Source organism: Falco peregrinus, chromosome 1, assembly GCF_023634155.1.
Source record: "Falco peregrinus isolate bFalPer1 chromosome 1, bFalPer1.pri, whole genome shotgun sequence".
In the NCBI taxonomy this organism is placed as follows: Eukaryota; Metazoa; Chordata; class Aves; order Falconiformes; family Falconidae; genus Falco; species Falco peregrinus.
The window spans coordinates 37,793,350-37,818,180 of NC_073721.1; the positions used below are offsets into that span (position 1 = coordinate 37,793,350).

The window sequence follows — 24,831 nt, forward strand, 5'->3', positions numbered from 1 at the left end:
AGAAAGCAGGCAGCGTGAAGGTCACTTGGAAATTAAATTCTAAAAGAGATGCTACACATTGAAAAATCTCCAGCTTCGGGAGGACAGAATTGAGTTGTTTATTCAGGCGGAAGCACGTCTGGCTAACATTGAGTTTGCATTTAATTGGCACTGATGAACAATAAAGTTGCAAACTCCTTTCACTAGTGCATGAATGTGCAGAAAACAATCTGCCACAGAATATTACATAGGAAATATTGTCCTTCAGCATCATGCAGCCTTCTGCCATGTGAATCACAGCCCATTTAACAATGACATTGATGCTAGGCTTCTCAGAGGAAGGAAAGGCAGCTCTGTCCATTACACACCAGCCAACATCATTAGGGTCAATTACCCCATTAGCACTGAAACAGACCTTAATACGTGAACAGGGAGCTTCAATACTCTTCAAGTACCGCTTTCAACTAGAGATCAAAAATGGGCACATGAAAATATTCAACTACTTACAATCAGCACTCAGCACCTAGCAGAATTTGGTCCCTAATTAGGATTTAATAAGCTGGTAATTGTAATGGCAATGGTCTCATTAGCCTGATGCCTCATTACTGTGAGCACAGATCAAGTTGATAAAGCCAGTCAACCTTGCAAGCCCTCCCAAACAATGACGCTAGAGCTGATTAAAGCAAGCACTGCTTTTGTGGCATTTCCTAATGAAAAGTGAATTCATGGCCAATGGGAAGCCAACAGTAATTTGTGTCACTCTTTTTAAGAACATCTTTAATAAGAGGCATGGGACCAGGAAGTTTGTTAATACTAAATAAATGCCAAAAATAGAAAGGAAGAATTTGTAGTCAGCACCGCAAAATCAGGAACACTGGAGTGGAACAATGTTTGCCTCAAAGACAGTTCATGGAAACTACTAATGACTGCTCATTGTAAAATCTCTAAAGCAGACCAACACAGTTCTGAATCATGAAGAACTTAATGGCCTTTGGATACCGGTTATGTTTATTTCAGCTGTCACTTCAGGTATACACTTGGGCACTGCTCATAGCAGGTGAAATCATGCTGGTTTTTCACTGCAGTGTTCAGCTTGCCTTTGATCAAATGTCTGCCCAGTGATTCTCATCTGCCTTTGTTTGGACGAGATCATAGCTACAGGTTCAAGATATAGTTGTGCATTTCTTAACAATAGAATTGCAATGTGCTTTATAAATCTTATTTCTTTTGATTTCAGGAATTTAGAGATAAAGCCAGATCATACCATGAATAAAATGGGAGTATAGATGCCATTGTATGATGAGCAATCCCCTAGGTGCAAATTAATGAAGTATTTCTGAATGTAAATCAAGAAGGCAAGACCTCTAGGCTCTATTGCTCACCTTCTTCTTTCAACCAAGAACATTAAGTTTATTGAGGATAGGCTTTTGCTGCAAGTTACTTTACATCATATTTTCACCACAGGGAAGCAATGCAAGCAGGGAGCTGATAAAATGCATACAAAAGAATCGACTCATTAAAACTAAGTACTGAAATGGCTTCAGCAAAACCAAAACACTACCAAAAAGGACACTTCTGGGCTTGATTTCTGGGTATCCAACTGGACAGTTTTAAAGCTCCTGTGAGCAGTCACTAGGGCAAAGACACACGTGAAAAGTCTTGTACAGCAGGGAATTGAAAAATCTTCAAGTTGATAGTGTTCTAATAATGAATTAGCCTTTTTTTTTTTTTTTTTTTTTTTTTTGTGGTGAAAAGATGCCTGCAAAACAGATCTTTATATAGACTGCCTTTCAGTCAAAAAAAACGCAGTGACCTACCACAGAGAGCAAACTGTGCTGTTACCTTCATGAATCATTTTAGGCTGGCACAGGATGTATTTGCACCGAGACCTTGGAGCAGCAGTTACCAATTACAAACCACATGGATCATCACCGATATCACTTGGCAGCCGTTATGTGACTGTTAAGAAAAGTAGCAATGTTCATGGCCACCAAAATGGAGAAATCCCTCAGGAGCCTGAAAATGTGATTTTTCAGGAGTTAAGGGAGTCTTATTTACAAAGCTGACTTTAGCACTAGTGCTCCCAAGAGCCATTCTACCACATAGGTGCTGGTATCTGTCCGATTGTGCAGGCAGCTGGTTCAGGGAGGGCAGGCAGCAGACAACCAGTCACTTGCCTGGTTTTGCTGAGCTGTTTCTTTGTTTGTTTAGTTCCCTGAACCACCTCACCTTGGGATTAAAAATAGAAAAAAAATAAAAGCAGCACCAATATCATCACTTTGAACATTAATCATGTGCTTACAGAGTTGACAGTCAATAAAAAGCGCCACTTAAAAGATGCTAATACACACAGAGCGGCCCTTAAAGATGGCCAGAGACTAGTTCAAGAGAGTAAACTGGAGTTTCACGCAGCAAGAGGAACAAAGAGCTGTGATGTGAGGAAGCTTTGCTGCCTGCTATTGCTTTTATACTGTAGGCAATGAGAAATCAGCAATCAGAGAGTTCAGTGAGGAAGTCTTTGTGAAAGGCTTGGTTGGCCTTCAGAGAGCTTGTTTCATCTGAAGATGCTGCAGCAAGCCCGTGACTCAGGTGTGATGAAGGGATCCCTACCGAAGCCCCCCGTGGTGAGCTGCCCCATGCCTGTGCTGCCAGCCTGGTGACAAGTGCAGCCCCCATGGGAGCGAGAGCCCCAGCGATGGCAGGCAGGGCACCGGGGCACCTGGGCACGTTCGGGGCTTGGTCTGCTTACACTTTGTCTTGGGAAACCACTCGTTGTCTGGGATAATCTCAAGAAAACACTCATTGCCTGGGATAACTGTGCTGGTTCAGGCTTTGGTGATTGCCTTCTGTCGGTGTCCACACCTCAGAAGATGAACGTCTTTCTCCCTCAGGCAGCTTCAGCAGAAAAGAAGTAATGGGGGCGCATAGGGTGCATCGGCGGCGCTGCTTCTGCCACAGTGCACCCCCAGGCCACACTTGACAGCAGAGACCCCACACCCAGCTCATCAGGGCAGAGAACTGAAAAGGTTAGCCCACCTTTTTGTTTGTTCCAGTGCCACAACAGCTAGGCACAAAGCTGTAGCTTTGTATCCTTCAGCTTCTCCCCCAAACCCAGAGCTATGGAGACTGCCACCTACTCACACTGCCCCCCATGCTCCAAGAGTGCCCAGAGGAGGCGGCACAGGGACCTGGAAGGCTGCCAAGCCACCACATTTTGAACACCAAGTGATGCAATACCTCTAACATAAAACATTTTACTGGGTGTAGGGGGTCACCACAAGGACCCACCGCGTTCCTCATGCTAGGTGGGAAAGGAGGAGCTTGGTATACCATGCCTTCCTCCAGCTACAGAGCAAGAGGCTGCACTGGTCTGGCCCACGAACTGCACAGGAGTGGGCAACGTGCCCATCAGCCTCCCTGGTACCCCTGTCCACATGCTACTTTTGTGGACTTTAACTAGTGGAAATTACACCCAATCCTCTTAATCTCTTGCATTGCACAGAGCAAGGAAGGAGCTGCTTGTATGGCTTAACACTTCCTCCTGCTATCAGGTGACTGGGTTTTATTTTATTGATATGAAATCTCCAGGCAGCAGCCGAATCAACTGGGCAGCACAGGAGCGGCAAGAGGAACATCAGAGTCAGGACAGGATCTGTTCATCCGGCAGCAGTTACCAACTCCACATCCCTCTGCGAGGCAGAAATGCAGAGGAAACATGATCTGAGAAAGGCAATTCCAGCAAATGAACACGCTGCGTCGAACCTGGCCAGCTGCGCTAGGCAACTACTCTTTTGAATGAAATAGATACCTTGTTACCAAAACCACCATTTCTAGAGACTGAGCAGCAGCAGCCACAGCTGTACCTGCTGCAGTATTTAGGTGCAATCTCCATCAAAACCCCGCTGTGCGTCAGGGAACAGCCTAAGCCAGACAGTGGAATGTAAGAGCAAGGCAGAGGGGATGTCAAAATCCAACAAAAACTATCTCAAGCTTGTAAATTATTTAATGAAGCAAGAAGAGCCTGCATTTGTACTCTGTGCAGCAGCATCTACAGGGAAACAGAACCGGTGGTGCTGGTAAGCAGACAGACAGGTACCCTGCTCTGAAATATCCAAAACTGAGATGAGGAAAAGCAATTATGTCCTCTTCATGGGTGAGGAATGAAGGCTTACCATGACTAAAAGTCACGTTTTAAAGGTTAAGTACCTCAATGTGTGGAAAAGCATCTAGGATATGACAGAAGAAGGCTATAAAGTACCTGACACTGAGCTCCACTGATTTCAGTAGCATTTCCATACCCAGAGGCTTTTTTTAGAAGTTGAAGTAGATACCGAAGCAAATGGCTATGGTTGAGGTGAGCGAGAAGTGAAGTATAAGTTTCCAAAATCACTGTCATTCTTCCTCTCACCCACACCTTTACCATAGTGCAATTTCTCTCCAAAAATTATATTCCAATCTCCATAGTCTGTGCAATTCCTCAGTTTGGGGCATGGGGAGCTTTCACATCCCCAGGCTCCCTCAATGGCCAAAGAGATGGAGAAGCAACAGCAGAGAAAGAGCAAGTAGAGAGATTGCAAAGCATAAATTGGTATCACTTCAACAAGGATGACCCAAAAAAGCCAACCAGCAAATAAACCAGTGGGCAGCAAAGAGCAGCACTAGGATTTACAGCCTTTGTGGGTTCAGGTCTCAGAAATATTCCAGACATTCACCCAGGAAACACGGTACCTGCAAATGTCGGTGCACAGAGCTGGGCAGCGGCAGCACCCGAGCCCACAAGACCTGATCCGCGTGCTCCTCCTACTCTTTGAGCTCTCCTGTTGGCTTCCCAGTGGGTAAGCAATCATGGGAAAACCAGGGTGTTCCTACTTGCCTTATTCCAGAAGGATTTGTGGAATCCTTGTCCAAGGGACTGCCAGACCAGTAATCTGTGTGAGGAAAAGCAGATGGTTGCTTTTTAAAAAAACCTTGTAATTCTGTCCTAAATGTAACGACAAATGCTTTTTAAAATTGTCCATAAATTGCTTTACTCTAACATTAGCATTAATTTTGATGTTAGTCAATAATTGTACTTTGTGGCGTTCAATGAATTACACCACACCAAGCAAAATCTGATTTTGAGCAAAGGAAAAGATCTTGCAACTGGAACAAAAAGTTTCTTTATGCTGAAGCCATACAGTTATTTATCAAAAGCCATTTTGGGGGTTTTCCCACAGAGGTATACAACTCCTGACATAGAAAGTAACAACCTGCTTTTGATCTTGATGCAGTCACTGCGACTACAAGCAACTTCTGTCAGGTTGTTGCCCCTCGAACTCCCGCTGAGGACAGCCAGCCCCCCCAGCTGGAGCACAGCCCAAAGACACGGGCAGAGATCAGAGGATCCTTTCCCGCTGAGCCAAAGCTGCGATTTGCAGATGGAGTTCAACATCCTTTGGAGGGCCAGGGTGTTATGGCAATTTAATTTATAACTGTATCCGTTCTAGGTATCTGTCGCTGTACTCGAAGACATGGGGGCAGGGAAGGGACCGATGATGATGGTGTTCAAGAACATAATCTGGAATCCCCAGCCAGAGCACTTCAGTGGTAGGAGGGAGAGCCTGAGAGCATGCAGGAGGTGAAGCCTACAGAGAAGAAGGGTGCCTTAAAGCACAGACTTTACACTCTGGAGATACAGGTTCAGACCCCCACTCCCCAGCAGAAGTCCTTCATGAACCCACACAGTCAAGATTGCCTGTTTCTCCCCAGGAGATGTTATCATCTCCCAGGTTCAGGGACACGCTATGAAGAAAATCACCTGAAATGCTGAGAACTACAGATAAAAACTTAATAACAAGACCCCATGCAGTCCTCCCAAAGCTACCCTGGGATCCCAGCATGCAGGCAGCCACCACATGCGGAGGCTTGCGAGGAGCTGCTGGATTCCTGAGGTGGTTCAGACAAGCAGAGCCAGAGATACCAAACCTGCGGCTTCCCACACACAAAGCTCCCTCCAGCCATCCCAGCTCACTAACCCCATTCCTGCACGCAGCACGCTGCCGCTGTGGGACTGACGTGCCCACATGAAGTGCAATAGTAAGTTTAAACCTCACAAAGTTGCTGTTAAGCTCACACTATAAAGCTCTTCCAGATAGCGTCGGTCTCTTCCTCCAGGGTCTATAAGCACATATTCATGTGGAATAGAAACTTGACAGGAGGAAAGACAAGCAGGTCAGGGTAGATGACCACAGCCTGCTGTACGAACGTGATCAGAAGCGCTGTGGATGCTTCCTGCATTCCTCCATCCAGCAGAATGACACTCAGCATGCGGAGGGCTGTACGTTGCTTCTGCTTGCTAGAAAAAGAGTGGCGGAGCTTCCCACGTGGCATACCGTTGGGATTTTTGTTTAAGGCTCGACAACAGCTCAGGTAGGTTAGAAGGCATCACTCTTTCACCGTTAATGAGCTCGCCAGGAGGCTCTGCTCTCCCCAGCAATCACCGCAGGAGTTCGGGTCGGACAGCAAACGCCTATGTTAGATCAGATCACTTTTAATGACATTTTGTGTAATATTGCGTTGTTACTCAAACCCACAGGCTTCTGTATATTCACCCAGAGGCCAGACGGCTCTGTTACCTGATGGAGAAATCAGTCTATCCCATGCACTTAGAGGCCTGACAAGATATGATAAAGTTTGCCTCTTCTGCCCAAAGCAACTGGGCACTTACCCCATTTGCTCCTCAGCAGCACTATATTTGCTGCCAGAGGGAGAGGGAACAGCCCAAAGACCACCTTGCAATCAAACGCAGAGTGTTTGGCAGGCATTGCAGACTAACCTCTTGTATTGCCACGTGATACATTTTCTTCAGGCTTTTCAGTACTGCCATCCCTCAGAAGCTGTGAGCACAGCCATTTGTTTTGGGCAAGCCTTTCCACCCCTCCATCACCAATGCTCAGAAAACACTGCAAGCAAACTCAGCCCACATCATCTCCTTTACCATTTCTTGGTAAAGGAAATGATCTGTCATGAACTCTCCAAGACCCCAGTAGACTCTAATATCTTGCCTAATTTATTGTCTAACCAGTTTCTGTACGTCTGGATCCTTCACTTATGCCACTGTTCCACACAACATCCCTGTTCGGTTTGTGCATAATTTAAGGAACAGCCAAATGCCGTTTCCTTCCTTGCATAAGAGTGGATGCAGCCGCATGTCTGAGCACTTTGCTGCACAAACACCTCGGGTCAAAACCGCAGCGTTTGGTATTTTGCAGGGAAACCTCTGCCGAGTTCAGCAGGTGCAGAACCTCAACCTGTCTTTGTAACATCGGCATCCTTCACCGCTCTTTTTGTGCATCACCTTGTTTCACTGTTTTCCTTACAACTGCCACTTCATTTTGTGGTGCAAGCTTTGTTTGCAGCTTTATGGTTTAAAGAAAGCCGAAGCATATTTTCTTATTAAATACAGACAAGAAAAAACGTTACTCTGTGGTGAAACAAACCTCTGACATACTGAAGTAACAGCCAGCACTGCCTGACGGCTAGACATGTTCAACCCATCTTCAAGCATACAGATGTCCCAAAGCAATCTCTCTTAGTATCTTTCAGGAATCAGACAGATTACTGAAAGTTGGGTGTTTTTCTCCAACTTCCAGGAATTTTCCACCAAGTAGGAATAAGCCTTTCTGACCGCTCTGACTCAGAGTGAAAGGCAGAAGAAGTGACAGGTTTGGACAGCTTGAGAATAAAACCAGAGAGAGTACACCTGCAAATGGCATCAACTTCATACATATTGAAGCAGACTACAAAAATGCGGCAGAAGAAGAAAATCATGCATTGTAGGAACCCACAAATCAGGAGAACCTGATTGACAGCAGAGCAACAACTACAGAATAACAGACTAGAACGGCTGGTAGAAAACTTAAATATATATAAATGAATTCCCCCATTCCCGAGAAAGACTATGTTACACTGGAAGTACCTAAGATTTCAATTTGTTTTGAAACATCAAGCTGCTGATATTTCCATCTCTTCTGCAATACGACTATTAAAGAAAATTAAAATGCATCATTGCTAAATGATTGCCAGTACATCATCCATGCAGGAGAGAGAGAGATTAAAGCTGCTTTGACAACTGCAGCCTCACCCAAGCCACAGAACTTTGCTTATGATAAACAGCCTACTCCTGAGCAGCGCTCAAGGCCAGCAGCCCAGAGGGAAAAGGGTACAGAGAACTTCAACACAGTGTAAAGGCTCTTCACAGCGTATCTGGACAGCCAGCAGCAGAGATTGCCAAGCGGTTAAAACTGGCAAAATTACTAGACCCAGGGATATTCAGGTCACGTTATTCTCCTTAGAAAGGGACAAAGAGACCACCTACCTTCACTGTTGTTCCTCTTTAACCAAGTAGTCTTGTCCTGTCCCATCCCTTGTCCTCACAGCATCTGCTTTTAGAGATGCAGAGGGTAGCCCAACGACCATGCCCTAGGGCTAGGAAGGGAAGATGGGGATTTGAACGTGCTCAGCATCTCCAGGTCAGAAGACACCAGAGAGCCAAAATAGAGACAATATTTGACAACCACATGGAAAATTACAAATTTCAGAGACAAGTCAGACAATACACTGGAGAAGCTGAAACCAGCTGAAATTGTGTCTATAGACACACACAAGTTTTGCATAATCTTAGTATGTGATCAAAGCAAGCACTTCCAAGTGCTGAAGTGCTCCTTCCTTCCTGTTCAGGAGCTGTCATGTTCAACACGACCTGGAAGTTTTATTATTAGCTCTTCACAACTCTGAAAATTCTCAGAGATTAGTATCTAGGGCTGAGGCAGTTATCTTCTGAAATTTATCCAGCCAAGAGAAGAATTATTTCTTCTGTATGAATATCACTATTTTGCTTTAAATTCAGTTTAGTTTTAATTTGACTGATATAAAAGTAAGCTAAACTACAATGTCTCCATTAAAAGCAGCCACATATGTTGGGGTTTTTTCTGTGCACATGTAGCCCACAGAAGAAATAAAGAGAATAATGTGATAATAGCCAAAACTTTTGTATTCCACACAAGTGGAATTCATCAGACTAAAGCAAGCTTGAACTAAGTCACTGACGATGCAGACCAACAGAAAGTTAAATTATCTCCACTGGGAACAAACTTCACATGCATGATTTCTCAGGATGCCTTTAAAAATCAATACAGCTCTTGAAATACTTCAAATACAATCAAACATTGGCTGCAAAGTGGCTAAATCAATTTAAGAGTGGAAATTTGTTCTGCCCTGGGAATTGCTAAACAGAAACACAAGCACCATTTGGTGGTACAAGTAATAGCCATCCCGCCCAGCATAACACACACCTCCAGCCGGGCACAGCAGCGAGCAGCTCTTCCACCACCAGCACCTACACGCACGCTGGGGAATCCTGCTCTCCTCAGCATCCTTTTGTCAGCACGCAGCTCCACACATCGGAGCATGTGGAAAAGTGCTCTCTCAGTCAAAAGCACAGCCACTGCTGCTCTGGCAGGGCACTAGTGCTGTGGTTTCACGATTCAGCTTTCAACCCGTTCTTCCCCAAAGCCCAAGGGAGCTGTCCTTCCTACTCACTTATGTAAATACTAAGGACAACCTTTTGTTCCCCTGTTTATTAGGCAAACCGCCTACCAAGCCCAAAGGTTAGCTGTGGGCCATACACACAGTCATTAAATCTTTAATTAAAAACTTTACTGCAAGGCACAGAGCACACGGGCAAGGGCCTCAGGTAGTGCTGCGCACCCAGCCCACGCGCACTGGGCAGGGACCCTCGGAGCAGCCTTGTCGATCCCGCGCAGGTTTCAGGAACAGAAAGGCACAGCTTTTCCTAGGAAAGAGCCCAGAGATGACCTGCTTCAGGGAGGGCACAGTGGCTTTGGTAAATATGCCTCAGAGGTGACTCCTGAAACCTGCTGATCACTGACTGTGGCTTGTTTTAACTAACAATCAAAGCCAAGCGCCATGACAGGCAATTTCAGTAACAAGGCACTAAAGCGCCCTGTAGGTGAAAGAGACCATTCTGCAGCAACAACTGCAGATGTCAAACCTCAGCCGGAGCAGCGGAATGGCGGCCAGCCTGCTCTGCTCGGTCTCCTTTGCTCGGTTTGGATCTTCAGATGCAAGTAGATTCTCCGAAGATGAGCAGTTGTGCTGGCAGGCAAAGGCACTCAGCCGGCTCGCTCTCCTCTCCTGCAGCAGCGAGTCATGAAGTGGCTCACAACCGGTTAGTCCGAGTTCTGAGAATCTGCAGCAGAGAAAGAGCAGCAGAAACTCTGCTAAATAAAAGAAACCAAATATTATCATGCTAAAAGTCTGCCTTGTTCCCTTTTACCCAAGGAAATAATCCTGATAATTCCCAATTCTTCAGCAGGATCAGAGTGTGACATCACAAATTCCCATTTGAACTCTCGTCACCTGCGATGTCAGAGTTTGGACAGTTGAGCCTGTGCAGTGACACCACCATGCTAAAACAGAGAGCTATAAAATATGAGTGATGAGGGCTTGCTTCAGTAGTTTGTAGCACGGATACATGGCTTTCTATGACGACAGACGTAGCTGAATTACATTCAACAAGCACGTGGCAACTGAGATCCTTTATATACACAGATTTCCACAGGGTGTTTGGTGAGCTCTCTCATCAAAAGCTCTTTACGAAAGCTACCACGAGATAATGGGGCAGCTTTTCCACATGAATAAATTGCCACTGGAAAGCTTCAGAGCAGGAACTGACAGTGCTCACAACACAGAGAGGGCACCAGCAGAATTCCACAGTGCTGGGGTCATTCTAATTGCTGCGCTCATAAAAAGCTGAAAAAAAAGCACTGAGGTGAACAATGAAACGCAAAGTTCATGTGCCATCATCCAGGGAAGAAGAGGATTGACTACAAAGAGCTACAGGGCTTCATTTCACTATGCAATGGGGTGAGAGATACAGACTACATAGGTTTATATTGACTGACAAAATGATGCATTGGGAAAACATAGTCCTCATTTTACTTCCACAAGGAGGAACTACTATTACCCACAAACTACATCTGGGGATTACAACAGATAGCTTGAATAAGTGTTAGCTTGATACACAGCTTAAGAAAAGGCAAAGTCAATGCTGGGAATTATTAGAAAAGAAAGAATAAAATGTTATTATGCCAAATTATGAAAGAGGTGAAGGATCGTGTGTGTACTTTTTCAATTAACCACACATTCCTGGAAGGAAACATGAAGCTGAAATAAGCATGAAGAATTTAATTTTACTCGACAGGCCTCTCTCTCCTGCATATCTGTACCCAGTAACTACAACATTCTCTGAGGTAGAAGTTTGAAGCCATAACTGGAAAGCACATCATCACTTGAACACACATTCAGAAGCTGTAACTAAGGGAAGAAATAGGATCATGAGATCGCTTAGATTACAAATAGATAATCACCAGGTATGATGCATCTCTGTATTTTAAGGGAAATGGTTCTATACCTCCGGTGACATTCTGCCAAAGATTCATTCCAACAGAGAAAACCATCAAAACTACATACCTGGAACAACTTGGGTTATCCAAGCAGCTGGGAACAGCAGGTGCCTGCTCCGTAAAGGCTTAGTACAAAAGTCATTAGTAAAAAGAACTAAACAGGCCTGTTTTCCTTCTGCTCTTGCATAGGTAGGCCAGGTCCTGTCTGGCAAGATCTGCTTCCTTCTCCTTTGATGAGACCGGTTCAACTACCAGCAAGCCACGGCTAGTAACAGAGACCCAAAAATGGAAATCATAAAGTATATCCATTTAGTGCTGTGCGGTACCTGTGGGAAAAATCTTTGGCTTCACATTGACCATACAGGGAATTTACGTTAGGCACCTTACAAATAGGTTACTTTTAAGATTTCATGCCTTGACCGATTTCAAATGTGAGTCGTATGTCACTGCACAGCCATTCCTGCTACAGGAACAGGTTATTATGAATATAAAATGTGAATTTGCAGAGCATCGGCTATCCCATGGTAACTGACTGTAGAGTCTTTGGGCGTGTGCTCAAAGCACAATTCACTTCACAGTTGCTATATGCTTCTATAGGACAGTCACAGCATGAACCTAAGCGGATGGACCACCTCAGCTCTTCAGCAGTACACTCAGACTTGTCCTGACAATGTCTCTCATCCACAGGGTAACAGGTACCAACCATCCCAAGATGCTCATTTCTGAGCTGTTCTCTACACAAAATCATTCCATTTGCTGGTAGACGGCAAATGGTGCTAATAAACAAGTTACCTGCTGCCCTCTAATACTAAACCAGGATTGGCTGAAAAACAATACTAAAAAGGCAGCAAGTGCTATTACCTAAATCCATTCTGTTGTCATCGTTAGGGGAGTCAACTTTCCTGTCCTGTGCTAATTAGATCAGTTAGCAGCAGCACAGAAAGAGCAATAATAACCAACTGTATCTGGAGCATCCCAGGGACAGCCGGAAGGAATTTCCAAGTACTCCTTGCCTATGAAATTTTGGAATTCCCTTAAACCAGTCATTCAAGTTAGGTCAAGATACATGGGTTTAATCTTTCTACTCCCTCTAGCCAAGTACAAAGCACTTTGTCAAGGAGCTTTCAACTGAGGCCAAATCAGCTGTTTGTCTTGTTTCAGTCATGTAGGAACACTGATCTTCTGCACCTCCTGACGGAAGGCAAGGCTTCCCCTTGCACGGGATGCTGCTCCCCATTCAAAGCCAATGTATTTCAGGGCTGATAAAGACAAAATTCAGATTCTCTGACCTTCTGTTAACAGGCGCTATGGGTATAAAAATACCTTGTTGGGGCAGTATCACACCAATTTACACTATAATAAGTAATGTCCCCTGGGAAAAAATAAACTTCCTCTGACCTGTAATTACCAGAATGACACCTGCTAGAGTAAGCCCATCCCTGGTTCACACCTTCCACGATTACCAATACCTGAGGTTTGTGAGCCTACCAAAAAGACCATTGTTTATCCCAGATTAAATCCATAATTAAAGTCTTGCTGTGCTGTAAGCATAGTGTACTCAATACGATTGACTGTCTTGCACCACGTTGCCTTGGAGACCAGTAGACAAAAATCAGAGACAGATGACCCATAGTCCTTTTCCTTGGAGGAGGAGAGATTCCCTCTCCTCTACCAGCCAAAGAATATTTTGCAAGAAAGCTCTAGAAGGAAAGACCAGATTCTACCTGCAAATTGTCCTCTGTCTTGCCTAGAAATAAAAGACTGGATGGGACCGAGACCTCCGTTTCTTTTCACAAAAGTCTTAATAGTCATGGATGAAGATCAGACTCTGTGCTGAGCACGTGCATGGTGGGACACGAGTACATGCTATAGCACTGACGTGACTCACATGCATCAGCCTAGCAAAGCAACTGCACTGCAGGGCTCCCCCCTCCCCTGCTTACGCTCAGCCAAAGAACAGCACAGAGAAGGCTGCACCTCCTACTAGCAAAGCATGTGTGTCTGTTCCTGCAGACCCTCAGGTCTGAGTAAGCAGGGGACACAAAGCCTGACCATCTACATTTTTCCTGCCCAATGTTGGGAGCACAGTTTGCAGCTCGGTATTACACTATGCAAACGTCTCCACAGAGATGCAGCGATCTTTAACGTACATTTAAAGGCTTCTAGTAGAGGTGCTCCAAGAGCAGTGAAGGAACTCTTCAGAGTAGCAAAGCAGACACCACTGATGCAAGCAAATACTACCATTAAGAAACTAATTTACAGTATTCAGCTCTGAATTTAAGTTTAAATGAGTCGTCAACATAAGACAACCCTCAAAAAAGGAATTTTCAACTCAACTGGCATCAGCACAGTGACTTATCCCCACGTCATCACATTGTCCCAGCAGAGCAGAAAGGCAAGTACACTAACCCAAGCAGTAACGATTTCTCCCTAGCAGTACCTTTTGGTTGTGGTCAATTGATCCTAAAAGTCCCCACTATGTGCTGCACTAAGTGCCCTCTGGGTATCTGGTGCAGGTCAAGGCATCAAAAATCTTTGTTTTCTCTCTGCTGGAGCTGGGTTGAAGACAGGAGTCAAATTCAAGCAGTTGGTTTTTATTCCGTAGTTCTACAGAATAGTCCTTTCACTAGGGTTGGCACAGTGTACATGAAACACGTTTTTCAGTCGCTCAAAACATGGTCTTTGTAGTTTGGTTTTTTTTAACATGTAGAAAGTAAACAATCACATCAGGGAAAAATTAAAAGCAATGAATCTGGCTGGTCATATTTCTATCAAATGACAAGAGTCAAAACCTTTTGCTTCAAAAGATTCATCCACAAACACTTCCTCAACAACTGCAGAAAGTCATCAAGGAGATCCAACTGCAGAAGAGTTGAGTATTTATCCAGTTAGACCCCCACACACCTTCATTGTTTGTATCAAAGACCACCTTGACCATATATTGACAATGGCCTACCATTACAGTGGTCAGCAGGACTAATGTAAATATTCATCTTCCCAAATCAAGAAGTGAAATTAACCTAAAAATATTTTAATGTAGCAAGTTCGGCTATAGAACCAGTGCAACATAAAGAGGACACCCATTGTATAACCAACTTTACTGCTTAATCTTAACAGAGTAAGCTACAGGTGCAACGGATTTACCACAAGTTATTTGGTTAAATTAAATACTGCAGTTAGGATCATGCTGTTGGTGACTGTGGCTTTGCAGTACCAATGCTCAAGTTGGCTGAGTTAGTTTTACTGTAAGTAAAATGCAAGTTTACAGAGGAACAAAATAATTTAGTATAGTATGCTGTATTCTGTTTCATGCTCAGTCACAATGGTAACGTCTTTAACAGATAAACAATATTTCAGCATTGTGTTAATAATGCCAAAACACACAGGAATTTTAATGCCAAATTTACAACATAATACAGTGCTTAACAAACAGATTTCTCAAGTATGGTGGCCAAGTGAGAATGCTACACAGGACTGAGAAGCATCCAAGCGCTACTCAGTGAGTATGAAGCGAACCACGCTGACAGGAATGCTTTACCTTTTGATGGAATGACTGGTTTAGAAGTCTGTGTCCCAAACATAACACAATGTAAAATGAATGTTGAACCCTTGCCTCAAATATGAAGCAAAAGCACTACATGTTATTTACAAACGTGAACCAGTAAAACCACTTTAGGAACAGAAAAGAATTATGATCACTTGACAAAGATGACAGAGCTTGATTACTGTATTATGTGAACTAGAACGCTAATGAAGTTGTAAACAAACCAACCAAATTAGGTTAATGTATCTATTCTTAACTCAAGAATATTGTCATTTCAGCAGTGTTTTTTAAAGCTAAGGACACTATCAGAGACTTAAATTTTGTTTAAAACCAAAACTGATAAAAACCTGGAAGCTGGTAAATCATTTTTTGTTCCCTATTAGCCTTCATTAACTTCTCTACTGCATACTTCGGCCAAATTTTCAAACCCCCTGTTTTTATCTCATTCTGCTTCAACTTAAGTAGCTGATAGCAACGTTGAAGCAAACACTACCAACACCTACTACCAACAAAAATCTGTGCTCAGAGTGGTTTGGGTTTCCACTATTGGGGACGAGATCACACTGCTGGCAATGTTCTACACAGAAAACAAAACAAAAGCATTCATTTTTAATTTTAAAAGAAAACCTTCCTCCAAATTAAATAGGCTTTGCAAATATGCAAAGGAATATATAGGTAAATCAGACTTGGTCAATCACAGCAGCGTCGTCCTCGTTCTTCCTCCCCACCACCCTCCGAACTAATGGCATTGCCAAAGTGGCTGACGTGAAACTGACAGAATTAAATTCATTTACATGAAGCCTGCATACAGAACAAAAAGAAAAAAAATCTTTGTCCCTGCCGCATCTATTTTTTTCTTTTTTCCTGCATTTTGTAATGAACCCATACAAGCATAAAGGGGGTTGTGTTGGTTTTTTGTGTTGTTTTTTGTGTTGTTTTTTTAAACGGGCATAAGAGTTGTGCAAGACAAACCTGAACAAACTTTTGTTTCACTTCAGAAATATTTTTATATTACCAACTCATTTCTCTTCGTAACTAAAGGTGATAAAAAATAAATCCATAGTAATAACAAAAAACAACCTGTATTCAAACTGCTTTTTCAAGTATGTTTCTCCCCTCCTGAAAGAATCACATTGCTCATACTATTGATTAAAAACCATGTCACAATCACTAGGATTTAGACCATAGGTCCAGATCTCCTGGAACTGGGCTCAGCTGGATCTCCAGCTGAGTTTACACAAGACTGGAAGCAGGAGGGTGACGAGTACACATGCGTGTATTAGATCACTCCTCAACTCCCTGATTCCGACTACATCCACTAGCATACCCCCATCACATCCCTGAAACAGGAGAAATGGTACAGGAACCACAAAGTGATCATGGACAGGTACCATTGTTCGCCGATCAACCAGGTGCAAATCTGGTTTGTGCTGACAGAGATGCACTTTGCAGACCTACTTGACTGGAGAATTTTGCCCACAATGTTTCTACATAGCACAGCATAAAACACATCTTAGTATTTCATTCAGTCTGGAATTCACATCTCAATCTATTGCAATTATGGAAGCCAATAAAAAGTCAATGAGAGAGTTCTACAAGAGTTGGTCCCAGCATTAAACACTAATACATATGAAACATAAAAGGGGACAAACTTCCAAGTCATTATTAGTGATGGTGATATAGGTTCAACTTTTCTTCCTTCCTCCTTAAATTCACCTCCCATTAATGCAAGAGAAAAGTGCAGCTTTGCAGCATGTTTGTTCGCATCAAGTTTTTCCTCAAGAACACATTTTGCAGTAACAAAATATGGTCTATAAAGTTGCAAAGTGCACAAGCTGAAGGCACAGAGTACAAACACATAGGAAAACAGATTTCAAAATACCAATTAAAAAAAAAAAGATAAAAGAAAAATCTGGAATTTTAAACTCCCTGACAGAAGATACATTTATATGGGACCAACTCTTAAAAGCTGACAATTTTTAAACTAACGAACAAATACTGCAAAATAACTTTATTCTTATTAAGTAAAAGCTCCAGAAAATACCTTGAAGTTTAAAAACTAATACACTGACGTGTTAACTAGTTTTAAGAATGTCCTTAATATTAAGAAAAGAGTGCAAAAAAGATTCTTCCATTCTAACACTTTTGGAAGCTGCTGATTTCGGCTGCCCATTTCCACTTCGAAAGGATTGTTTTTCAAGGTGCATTCCTCACAAAAATCGCAGAACACGAACTTGTTGATAGGCTAGACCAAGGGATCATGTCTTTCAAAGGTATCCCAATTGTAGCAGCAACTGACGTTTTATTATATAAAGAAGAAAGTCCAAAACTCTTCTTTGAGGCATAGTTCATGTCAGAGCTCAAGTATCAGCAGTCGCCAAAGGAGGCTCCAGATACCACCTGTGCTCCTCCAGTGTCTGTTCCGGCTAGAAATAGAAGCTGATCCAGTATATTCACTATCTGTACCCCCTGGAGCTTGCACAAGCTGACGAGCCATCTGAAATTATATAAAAAGTTAAAGAAATTCTCATATTAAACTTAGGGTTTTGCCTCCCTTCCCCCAGCAGCCCCAAAACCCAGCATTGCCTGCAAAATGTTAACAGTGCAAACAGAAGCTGATCTACCACATAAAACACCCATTCGTTCACTTTAGGTTGTAATAAGAATTCATCATAAAACTGGATGACATTTTATGGTAGGTAATAAAGCAAACATACTCAGCTGAAAGCACAGGAAGGAACTTGGTGGGAAGTATGTGGTAAAATGAACTGAAGTACACAGTGCCAGGTATTCCCCAGTCCCCAAAGCCATTTAATGACAAACAGAACTTTGTACTTCAGTCCTAGCCTACAATGTATGGGACTAGAGTCTCTCCTGGCCAAATATTTAGTCAGCACAGAAGACAGGACCTTTGGCTGACTGCACCCAAATTAGGGCTGTCTGGAGTAGAGCAACCAACTGAGTATGGAAACATCATTCATTTCTCCCTGCGTCTCATCCCCCAGTTCCCTAATCTATACTGGGGGAGATTAACGGAGTAACAAAGTGAAGAACCTCACAGTTAAACATGCAGCAAGAAACTTCCATCTAAAAATGGAAGAGAACTTCCCTGCTCATGACTCAAACATTTATAGCCAAATACTGCCTATAGTATCTCAATGCAGCTGGATCCCAGGTTGTATCAGACATGTAATTTAGGGTTCCAAGTTGAAAAGCACAAGCCCTCCAAACTCCCACAGAAACACACATCACTAGTAGGTGATTTATATCCAAGCTGGACTGGCTCATCATTTCATTGCCTGTTATGTGTATCCTGACCAGACAGAGTTGGGACAACTAAGTTGTCAAAACCTCAGCTTCCACTTAAATGAAGTAGAAGTACCTTGGCCTCGGTAGCTGCTGGGGTATGTTACTACCTTACAGGTGGCTGTGGGACTCCAGCACAGTCAGCCAGGCTCTAAATCCAATAATTTTGAATTTTAATTAGAATGGTAAAGTTTACATTGGCAGACAAGCTAGCTACATGTGGACATGCAGCCTCTGACACTCCACCACCCCCCGAGAACCCAAAGTCCACCACTACTTGTCTGTGCCCAAGCCATCAGGGACTGCAGCACACTGGAGGGCAGGGTTAGATGCATACTTACTGTAAGTTAACTCTTCTCCAGCTCTCTTGCGTGACTGGTCACCTCTAGGAAAGAAGGGGAAGAAAGGTATTTTCATGATAACCTGAACTAGCTGAAGATGTCTCTGCTCATTGCAGGCTAGATGACCTTTAAAGGTCCCTTCCAACCCAAATCATTCTGTGATTTTAAAAAAGGGGAAAAATAGTGAAATACCTCAGCACAATCATTGACTTTTATGGACTTTAGAAACAAAATGCAACCATAGTAGCAATAACATGTGACTGCGGAATCATCAATTTACTGAAACAGAAGTATAAGCTATTTTTTTACAGATTCAATTAGCTCACGCTTTTGTTAAAATTAGTAGGTTTGATTTTATACGATAGACTTCTACAAAATGAAGATGAGGAAAATTGCTCATATGCAGTGTAATCTCAAATTACGCATAAAATTGTCTTCAATGCAAACTCCTCAACCAAACCTTATAGAACTATGAAAAACTCTGCGTCTATCGGTCTAAAGAGGTAAGATGCTCCTGAAAAATCCAACAATCAGACTCTACACAAGTCTGAGCTGACAGCCAGCATTCCCTCTTCAAGCAGAAGATTTAAGTAGCTAAAGTTGTATAAACGCTGGTTAACATCATTGCTCCTAAAAACCCAAATGTCAAATTCCCATCTATTTATAAAAATATTTTTCTTTTATCCTTGTACACACAAACTCTTAAAGCTGGAAAATCTTAGTGCTTCTCAAGTTTCTTGTGATGACAGATATGCTACTGATACTGTTATATAAGAAAGAGATTCCAATGTATTTTCATCACAGTGGTTATAATTTCACAGTTATCTGCTGGTAGTTGGCAGAAATTGGGAGGTTTTTCTAATAATACAAAGTGTTCTTCCCTGAAACCACTCTCAAAGTGGTGCACTCACTGTATATGCCTTAATTAAGGTCTTTCACAAGAGAAATACCACCAAGGAACTAGCTTGTCTTTCCACCTTCTGCAACGACAGTATTTAATAGCATTAATAAGCTGTTTCGGCTAGAACCCGACATGCCATTAATGCTGCTGAAGATGCTTCGCTGTGCCATGTTCCTCATGCTCATTGTTGTAGGAAATGCAACAGCAAAGACATCATCATTTTTTAACTCAATTAGAGGAGAACAGATGACATTTCATACTAAGCCAGTAGAGAACAGACTGGGCACAGTACTTAGCAAAAGAGAAAAAAACCTTGTATACATCGTCCTGGCTTCAGCTGGGATAGAGTTAATTTTCTTCTCAGTAGCTGGTACAGTGCCCTGCTTTGTATTTGGTGTGAGAACAATGTTGATAACACACTAATGTTTTTAGTCGCTGCTGGGTAATGTTCATACTAAGTCAAGGATTTTTCAGCTTTTCAGGCCCTGCCAGAAACCTAGAGGGGCACAGGAAAATGGGAGGAGACAGAGCCATGACAGCTGACCCAAACTAGCCAAAGGGATATTCCATACCATGGGACATCACGCTGAGTATATAAACTGGGGGGAACTGGCTGGGGCTGGTGGATTGCTGCTGGGGAACTGCCTAGGCACTTGTCAGCAGGTGGTGAGCAACTGTACTGTGCATCACTTGGGGTTTTTTTCTCCCTTCCCTTCTCCCTCCTTTTCATTACAATTATTATTATTGGTTTGTTTTTTTCCCCTCTTATTTTAATTATTAAATTGTTCTTATCTCAACCCTTGAGTGCTACATCCTTTTCCGATTTTCCTCCCCATCCTTCTGGGGGTAGGGGGGAGTCTGGCTGGTGTCAAAACATGACAGCTCTTTTTGGCACCCAACATGGGGCACAAAGGGTTAAGATAACAACGGATCTGACTAGAGTGTGTTAAAATAAAATTATTATAAGTATTCTTTGTATTGGTTAAATACTCACTGGCCTCATTATTTTCTTTTTTCTCTCAGCTGCTGCTCATGATCTCAGGGTTGCATTATGTACCTTACTTGCAGTATGTGTTCCTTGTGGTGCTCTTGATGGCCCATGGGGTCTGGGTTAAAGCTATCATTGCACTGTCCTTCACAGTACTGGTTTATGATATGATAATATTTACTGGCTGTGAAACTAATCTAGTTTGCATACTCAGTATTGCTGTCACCCCTGTTATTCAGGTGTTCTCTGGCAGAGATTATTGATAAACCGCACCTTTAGCTTTTCCTTTTTGGAGAGCCAATCATGGAATCTACTTATATCTTCTCTCCCCACCATGTGCCCTCTGTGGTCCCACAGGTAAAACCACAGGGTACCCCATGGTGCGTACCTCCTAGATCCTCCCTCTCGGGCTGAAGGGAGCTTGCTCCTAATAGCTGAGACATGCTAACAATGGTGGAAGCAACCACTAGATGGCTGGAAACACAGCCTGTGCCACTGCCTGGAACACTATCCCAGATCTTGAGAAATCAGTCTTACGGTGACACAGCACCCCAGAAAGAAATGAGTCAGACAAGGGAACTCATTTCTGAAGCAACCTCATAGACACTTGGGCCAAAGTGCATGGCACTGAGTGGGTATATCACATCCCCTACCACACACCAGTCTCTGGGAAAATCAAACCATGTTAAAAACTGTTAAAAAGACTGTTAAAAACTACATTGAAAGCAGCGGGTGGTGGGACCATCAAACCTTGGGATACACATTTAGCAAAAGCCACCTGGTTAGTCAATGCCAAAGGAACTGCCAAGTGAGCTGGTCCTGCCCAATCAAAGCTTTTACCTACTGTAGAAGGGGATAAAGTTCCTGTAGTGTGCCTTAGAAAGATGCTTGGGAAAACAGTTTGGGGCAGTGCCCCGGGCAAGGGTAAACTGATCCATGGGACTGGTGCACTTGGTGAGTAATGTGGGAGGATGGGGAAAGTTTGATGTGTGCCTCAAGGGGATTTCATTTTGGGTGAAAACAGCCAATTAATCAAATTGTGTCATGTGAATGGTTGGGCATCAGCAGGTGATGAGCAATTGCATTGTGCATCACTTGGGGTTTTTTTCTCCCTTCCCTTTGGATTTTATTCCTCTCCCCTGCTCTCTCCTTTTCGTTATAGTTATTGTTTTAATTCCCCTCCTATTTTAATTATTAAACTGTTCTTATCACAACCTTTGAGTTTTACATTCTTTTCCAATTCTACCCCTCATCCCTCTGGGGGTGGGAGAGAGTGAGCAGCTGTGTGGTACTTAGTTTCTAGCTGGGGTTAAACCATGACATATATATATAAATATATATATATAAAATTTATATGTGTGTGTGTAGGAATATAAACTCAGAAACATTCTGTAAAGTTATAAATAAATATTATCTATGTTCATAACACAGGAAGAACCTTATTACATCGTGAGACACATTACAAGGCAAAATGCATTTCAAATACCACTGCAAAATGTCATGTTGCAAACACATTACCTGTACTTCAGTCTTCTTTTACCTATGTCATTTTAATGATGACAGACTCCAACACTTTATATAGCCTCCATGTTTACCAGACTACAGTGACTCCCTGGTAGTACAACCATATAAAATATACTGTGCAAAACCTATTCAGAGACTAAAAGCATTCTACACAGCTTGCTTTCAGCTGATTATTGAAACAGCAGTTGCACAATAGTGGGCCAGTTCTAAGCCTACAAGGCACATCAAAACTCTTCACACGTCTAATATCCAGAGGATCCCATACTGCAGAAAGCCAAAAGGAAAAGGAACTCTTAGATTCTGCAAAGAGTATGCAACACAGAAACCTTGACTTAGTTCTTTCTTTTATGACTATCCTCAAGCCCTAATTTCTTCTTTGTCCCCATCTACAATACAGGACACAAATAGTTTCCTATGGATTTGCATTAGTTCCAGTGGTAGAGAATTACTTTTCTGGATGAAACAGGAGTTGCTAAAATATATTCTGAGGATCCCACCAAGTCTCTAACAACTAACAGCACCACAGAAGCATCTAGCCTTTGCAATGGTCAGTATCCTTCCTACTACTCTTTAGCCTTTTATACAGTATCCTCCTCACAGTACCAGCCAAAGAACTTCACAGCCAAGCTGACAAGCCTGTCTTATTCTCAGGTACTTAGTGGAAAAATGTTTTTGAAACATTGTTTTTGTGGATATAGACTGTTACTACTCGAAACTTCATTTTAATTCTCCATGGACTGTTGAAATGCAGTTGTAAGCAGAACTACTGTAAGTCACCTACAAAACTAGTAAGACTGAAAGTTAAGACTAAACTAGAAGTTCCTTTTTTTGTTTTGTTCTGTGCATTACGTTCTTTTGTCAGCATTATATGCCTACTCATTTTCAAAGTCTCAAACTTTTATTTCTTGGGCCAAAAGCACTGCTTTTCTCAGCCAAAGTGCTTATGGCTTTGTTCTTAGTGTCTTAACTCATGCATATCTATCAAAAAATTATTTTCCTCATTGGAAAGCTTTACAAGGAGAGAGTTACAAAACCATTTCCATCAGTAGTAGAGTTTTGAAGCTCAATAATTGACCAAGCTCTGAAGAGAGAGATTACTTTCAAAGAAAATACAGGATTATATCTAATAGTAAACATACCCCCATCTAGTAGGTGTTCAAACTACAGGACCAGGTTCTCAGTGTTGCACAAGTAACAGGAAAGATTATGTTCTCTCTTCATGCAGAAGCTTGGGAACAGAGCGCAACAGCCTCCCCAGTCTGATCTTAGATTGTCAAACTACTGCAAAAGTGATAGACTACTGTGGTGAAAGCACTGTGTTTCTGTCTGGTGATTAAATAGCAGAGCACAGAGCAACAGCCACTGCCCAGGGTGAACAATACAGGATATGAACATTTTCCACTGTCTCTTTTACTGTTTGTTCTTCCCCACCCCCCTTCATTACTTGGATGATAAATACCTATTTAAAATAAACACTCGTCTGTATAAATAGCTCTGAAAGTGGAGTAAGAAGTCATCAACTGACATTTTCAGAGGCATCATGAGAAAAAAGTGAGCTTACAGAAAATAAACGGCCAAAGTAAAGGCTGAACAAAAGCACGATCATGCATTAGAAGACAATCAAAACACAGCGATGCATGAACTGAAAGTAATCTGTTTCATGAAAATATGTCAAGACTTCAAATAGTTTACTTTTTGGTACCATCTGCAGGGTTGGTAGTGCTCAAAACATCTGGAATGTTTGCCATACTTCAGATATGTGATGATACTCCAGATGGGAAGGTTATTTATTAATTCTTAAATTATTTCTTCAGGATTTTTAGGTGTATCCGGTTTTACCATTTCAGCACTGTCCAGCTCAATTACTACTTCAGACTAATAATTATTACCTAGTAAATCCATTCTGCATAAGCTCTCTTTGAAGTTTCTGGTCTTGAGCAGCATACTCCTGAAGCTCAGATTCCACAGCAGGGGGTAGGATATTTGGGATGAATTTAGAAAATAAAGCTGGTGCCATCTGTACCCATTCTGTAGAAAAAGGAAAAGCAACAAAACAGGTGGAAGGGATTTTATGAAAATTTTACTCTTTGACAAATGTAACTTTACTCTTAAATACATTTTAGGATCCTGAATTAAAAAAAAAAACAACAATCAACAACAAACAAAAAAATCCCAAAACCATCCCCAAAAGCCACAGAAACCAAGCTTTAAAGCAGAACAAATAATCGGCCTGCTAAAATCAGATGTTTACATGTAGATAAAGTAATTACTTTTTGTCATCAACCTCATCACCAAACTGAAATTCAGTTCTTGCTGCATCTCACAGGGCCTGCTGAGTCTCTGGGCACTCTCAAGGACAGGCACTGATGATCAGCAAATTCACCTTGATAATCAGACCACTTGTAACACTTCACTCCAGGAAGCATATTCACAAAGCTTACACCTCTCTTCCCTGAGCCTTACTTCTAGAAAGTACAGTAGTATCACCATACAATCCTGCTTCTCCATTCCCCATTACAAATAAATGCAATTCTCTCGTGATCTTCCAAAGCTTAGATGAACACTTTTTTAACGTTCATTATATAATTTTAACCTGTATTAATTCAGCTTCAGGATAGAAATGTGATTTAATTTCACTACACTGAACATTGCCTTACAAGAGCAAGACAAGAGCAAGACTTCAGCGCTGCTTCAAGGCTTATTATAACAAACACAGAAGACTGAGCAAAGAATGCAATTGGATTTTATCCAGTTCCCACATTTACTTGCTTGATGCCAAGCTT

General features: G+C 42.4%; 1 protein-coding gene across 4 annotated transcripts in view; it reads right to left on the bottom strand.

The window, feature by feature from the left end:
• Positions 1-14,022: 14,022 nt before the first annotated feature.
• The window catches only part of CACUL1 (CDK2 associated cullin domain 1), a 55,797-nt gene continuing 44,988 nt past the window's right edge, over positions 14,023-24,831 (bottom strand). For all 4 annotated transcript variants that reach the window (XM_055803482.1, XM_055803467.1, XM_055803487.1 and 1 more), the window contains 3 exons: positions 23,938-24,076; positions 18,636-18,679; positions 14,023-17,485 (listed from right to left, as the gene is read on the bottom strand). In XM_055803482.1, coding sequence (XP_055659457.1) covers positions 17,445-17,485; positions 18,636-18,679; positions 23,938-24,076 — 224 coding nt within the window. In that variant the 3' untranslated portion in view covers positions 14,023-17,444. The remainder of the gene's footprint in view (positions 17,486-18,635; positions 18,680-23,937; positions 24,077-24,831) is intronic.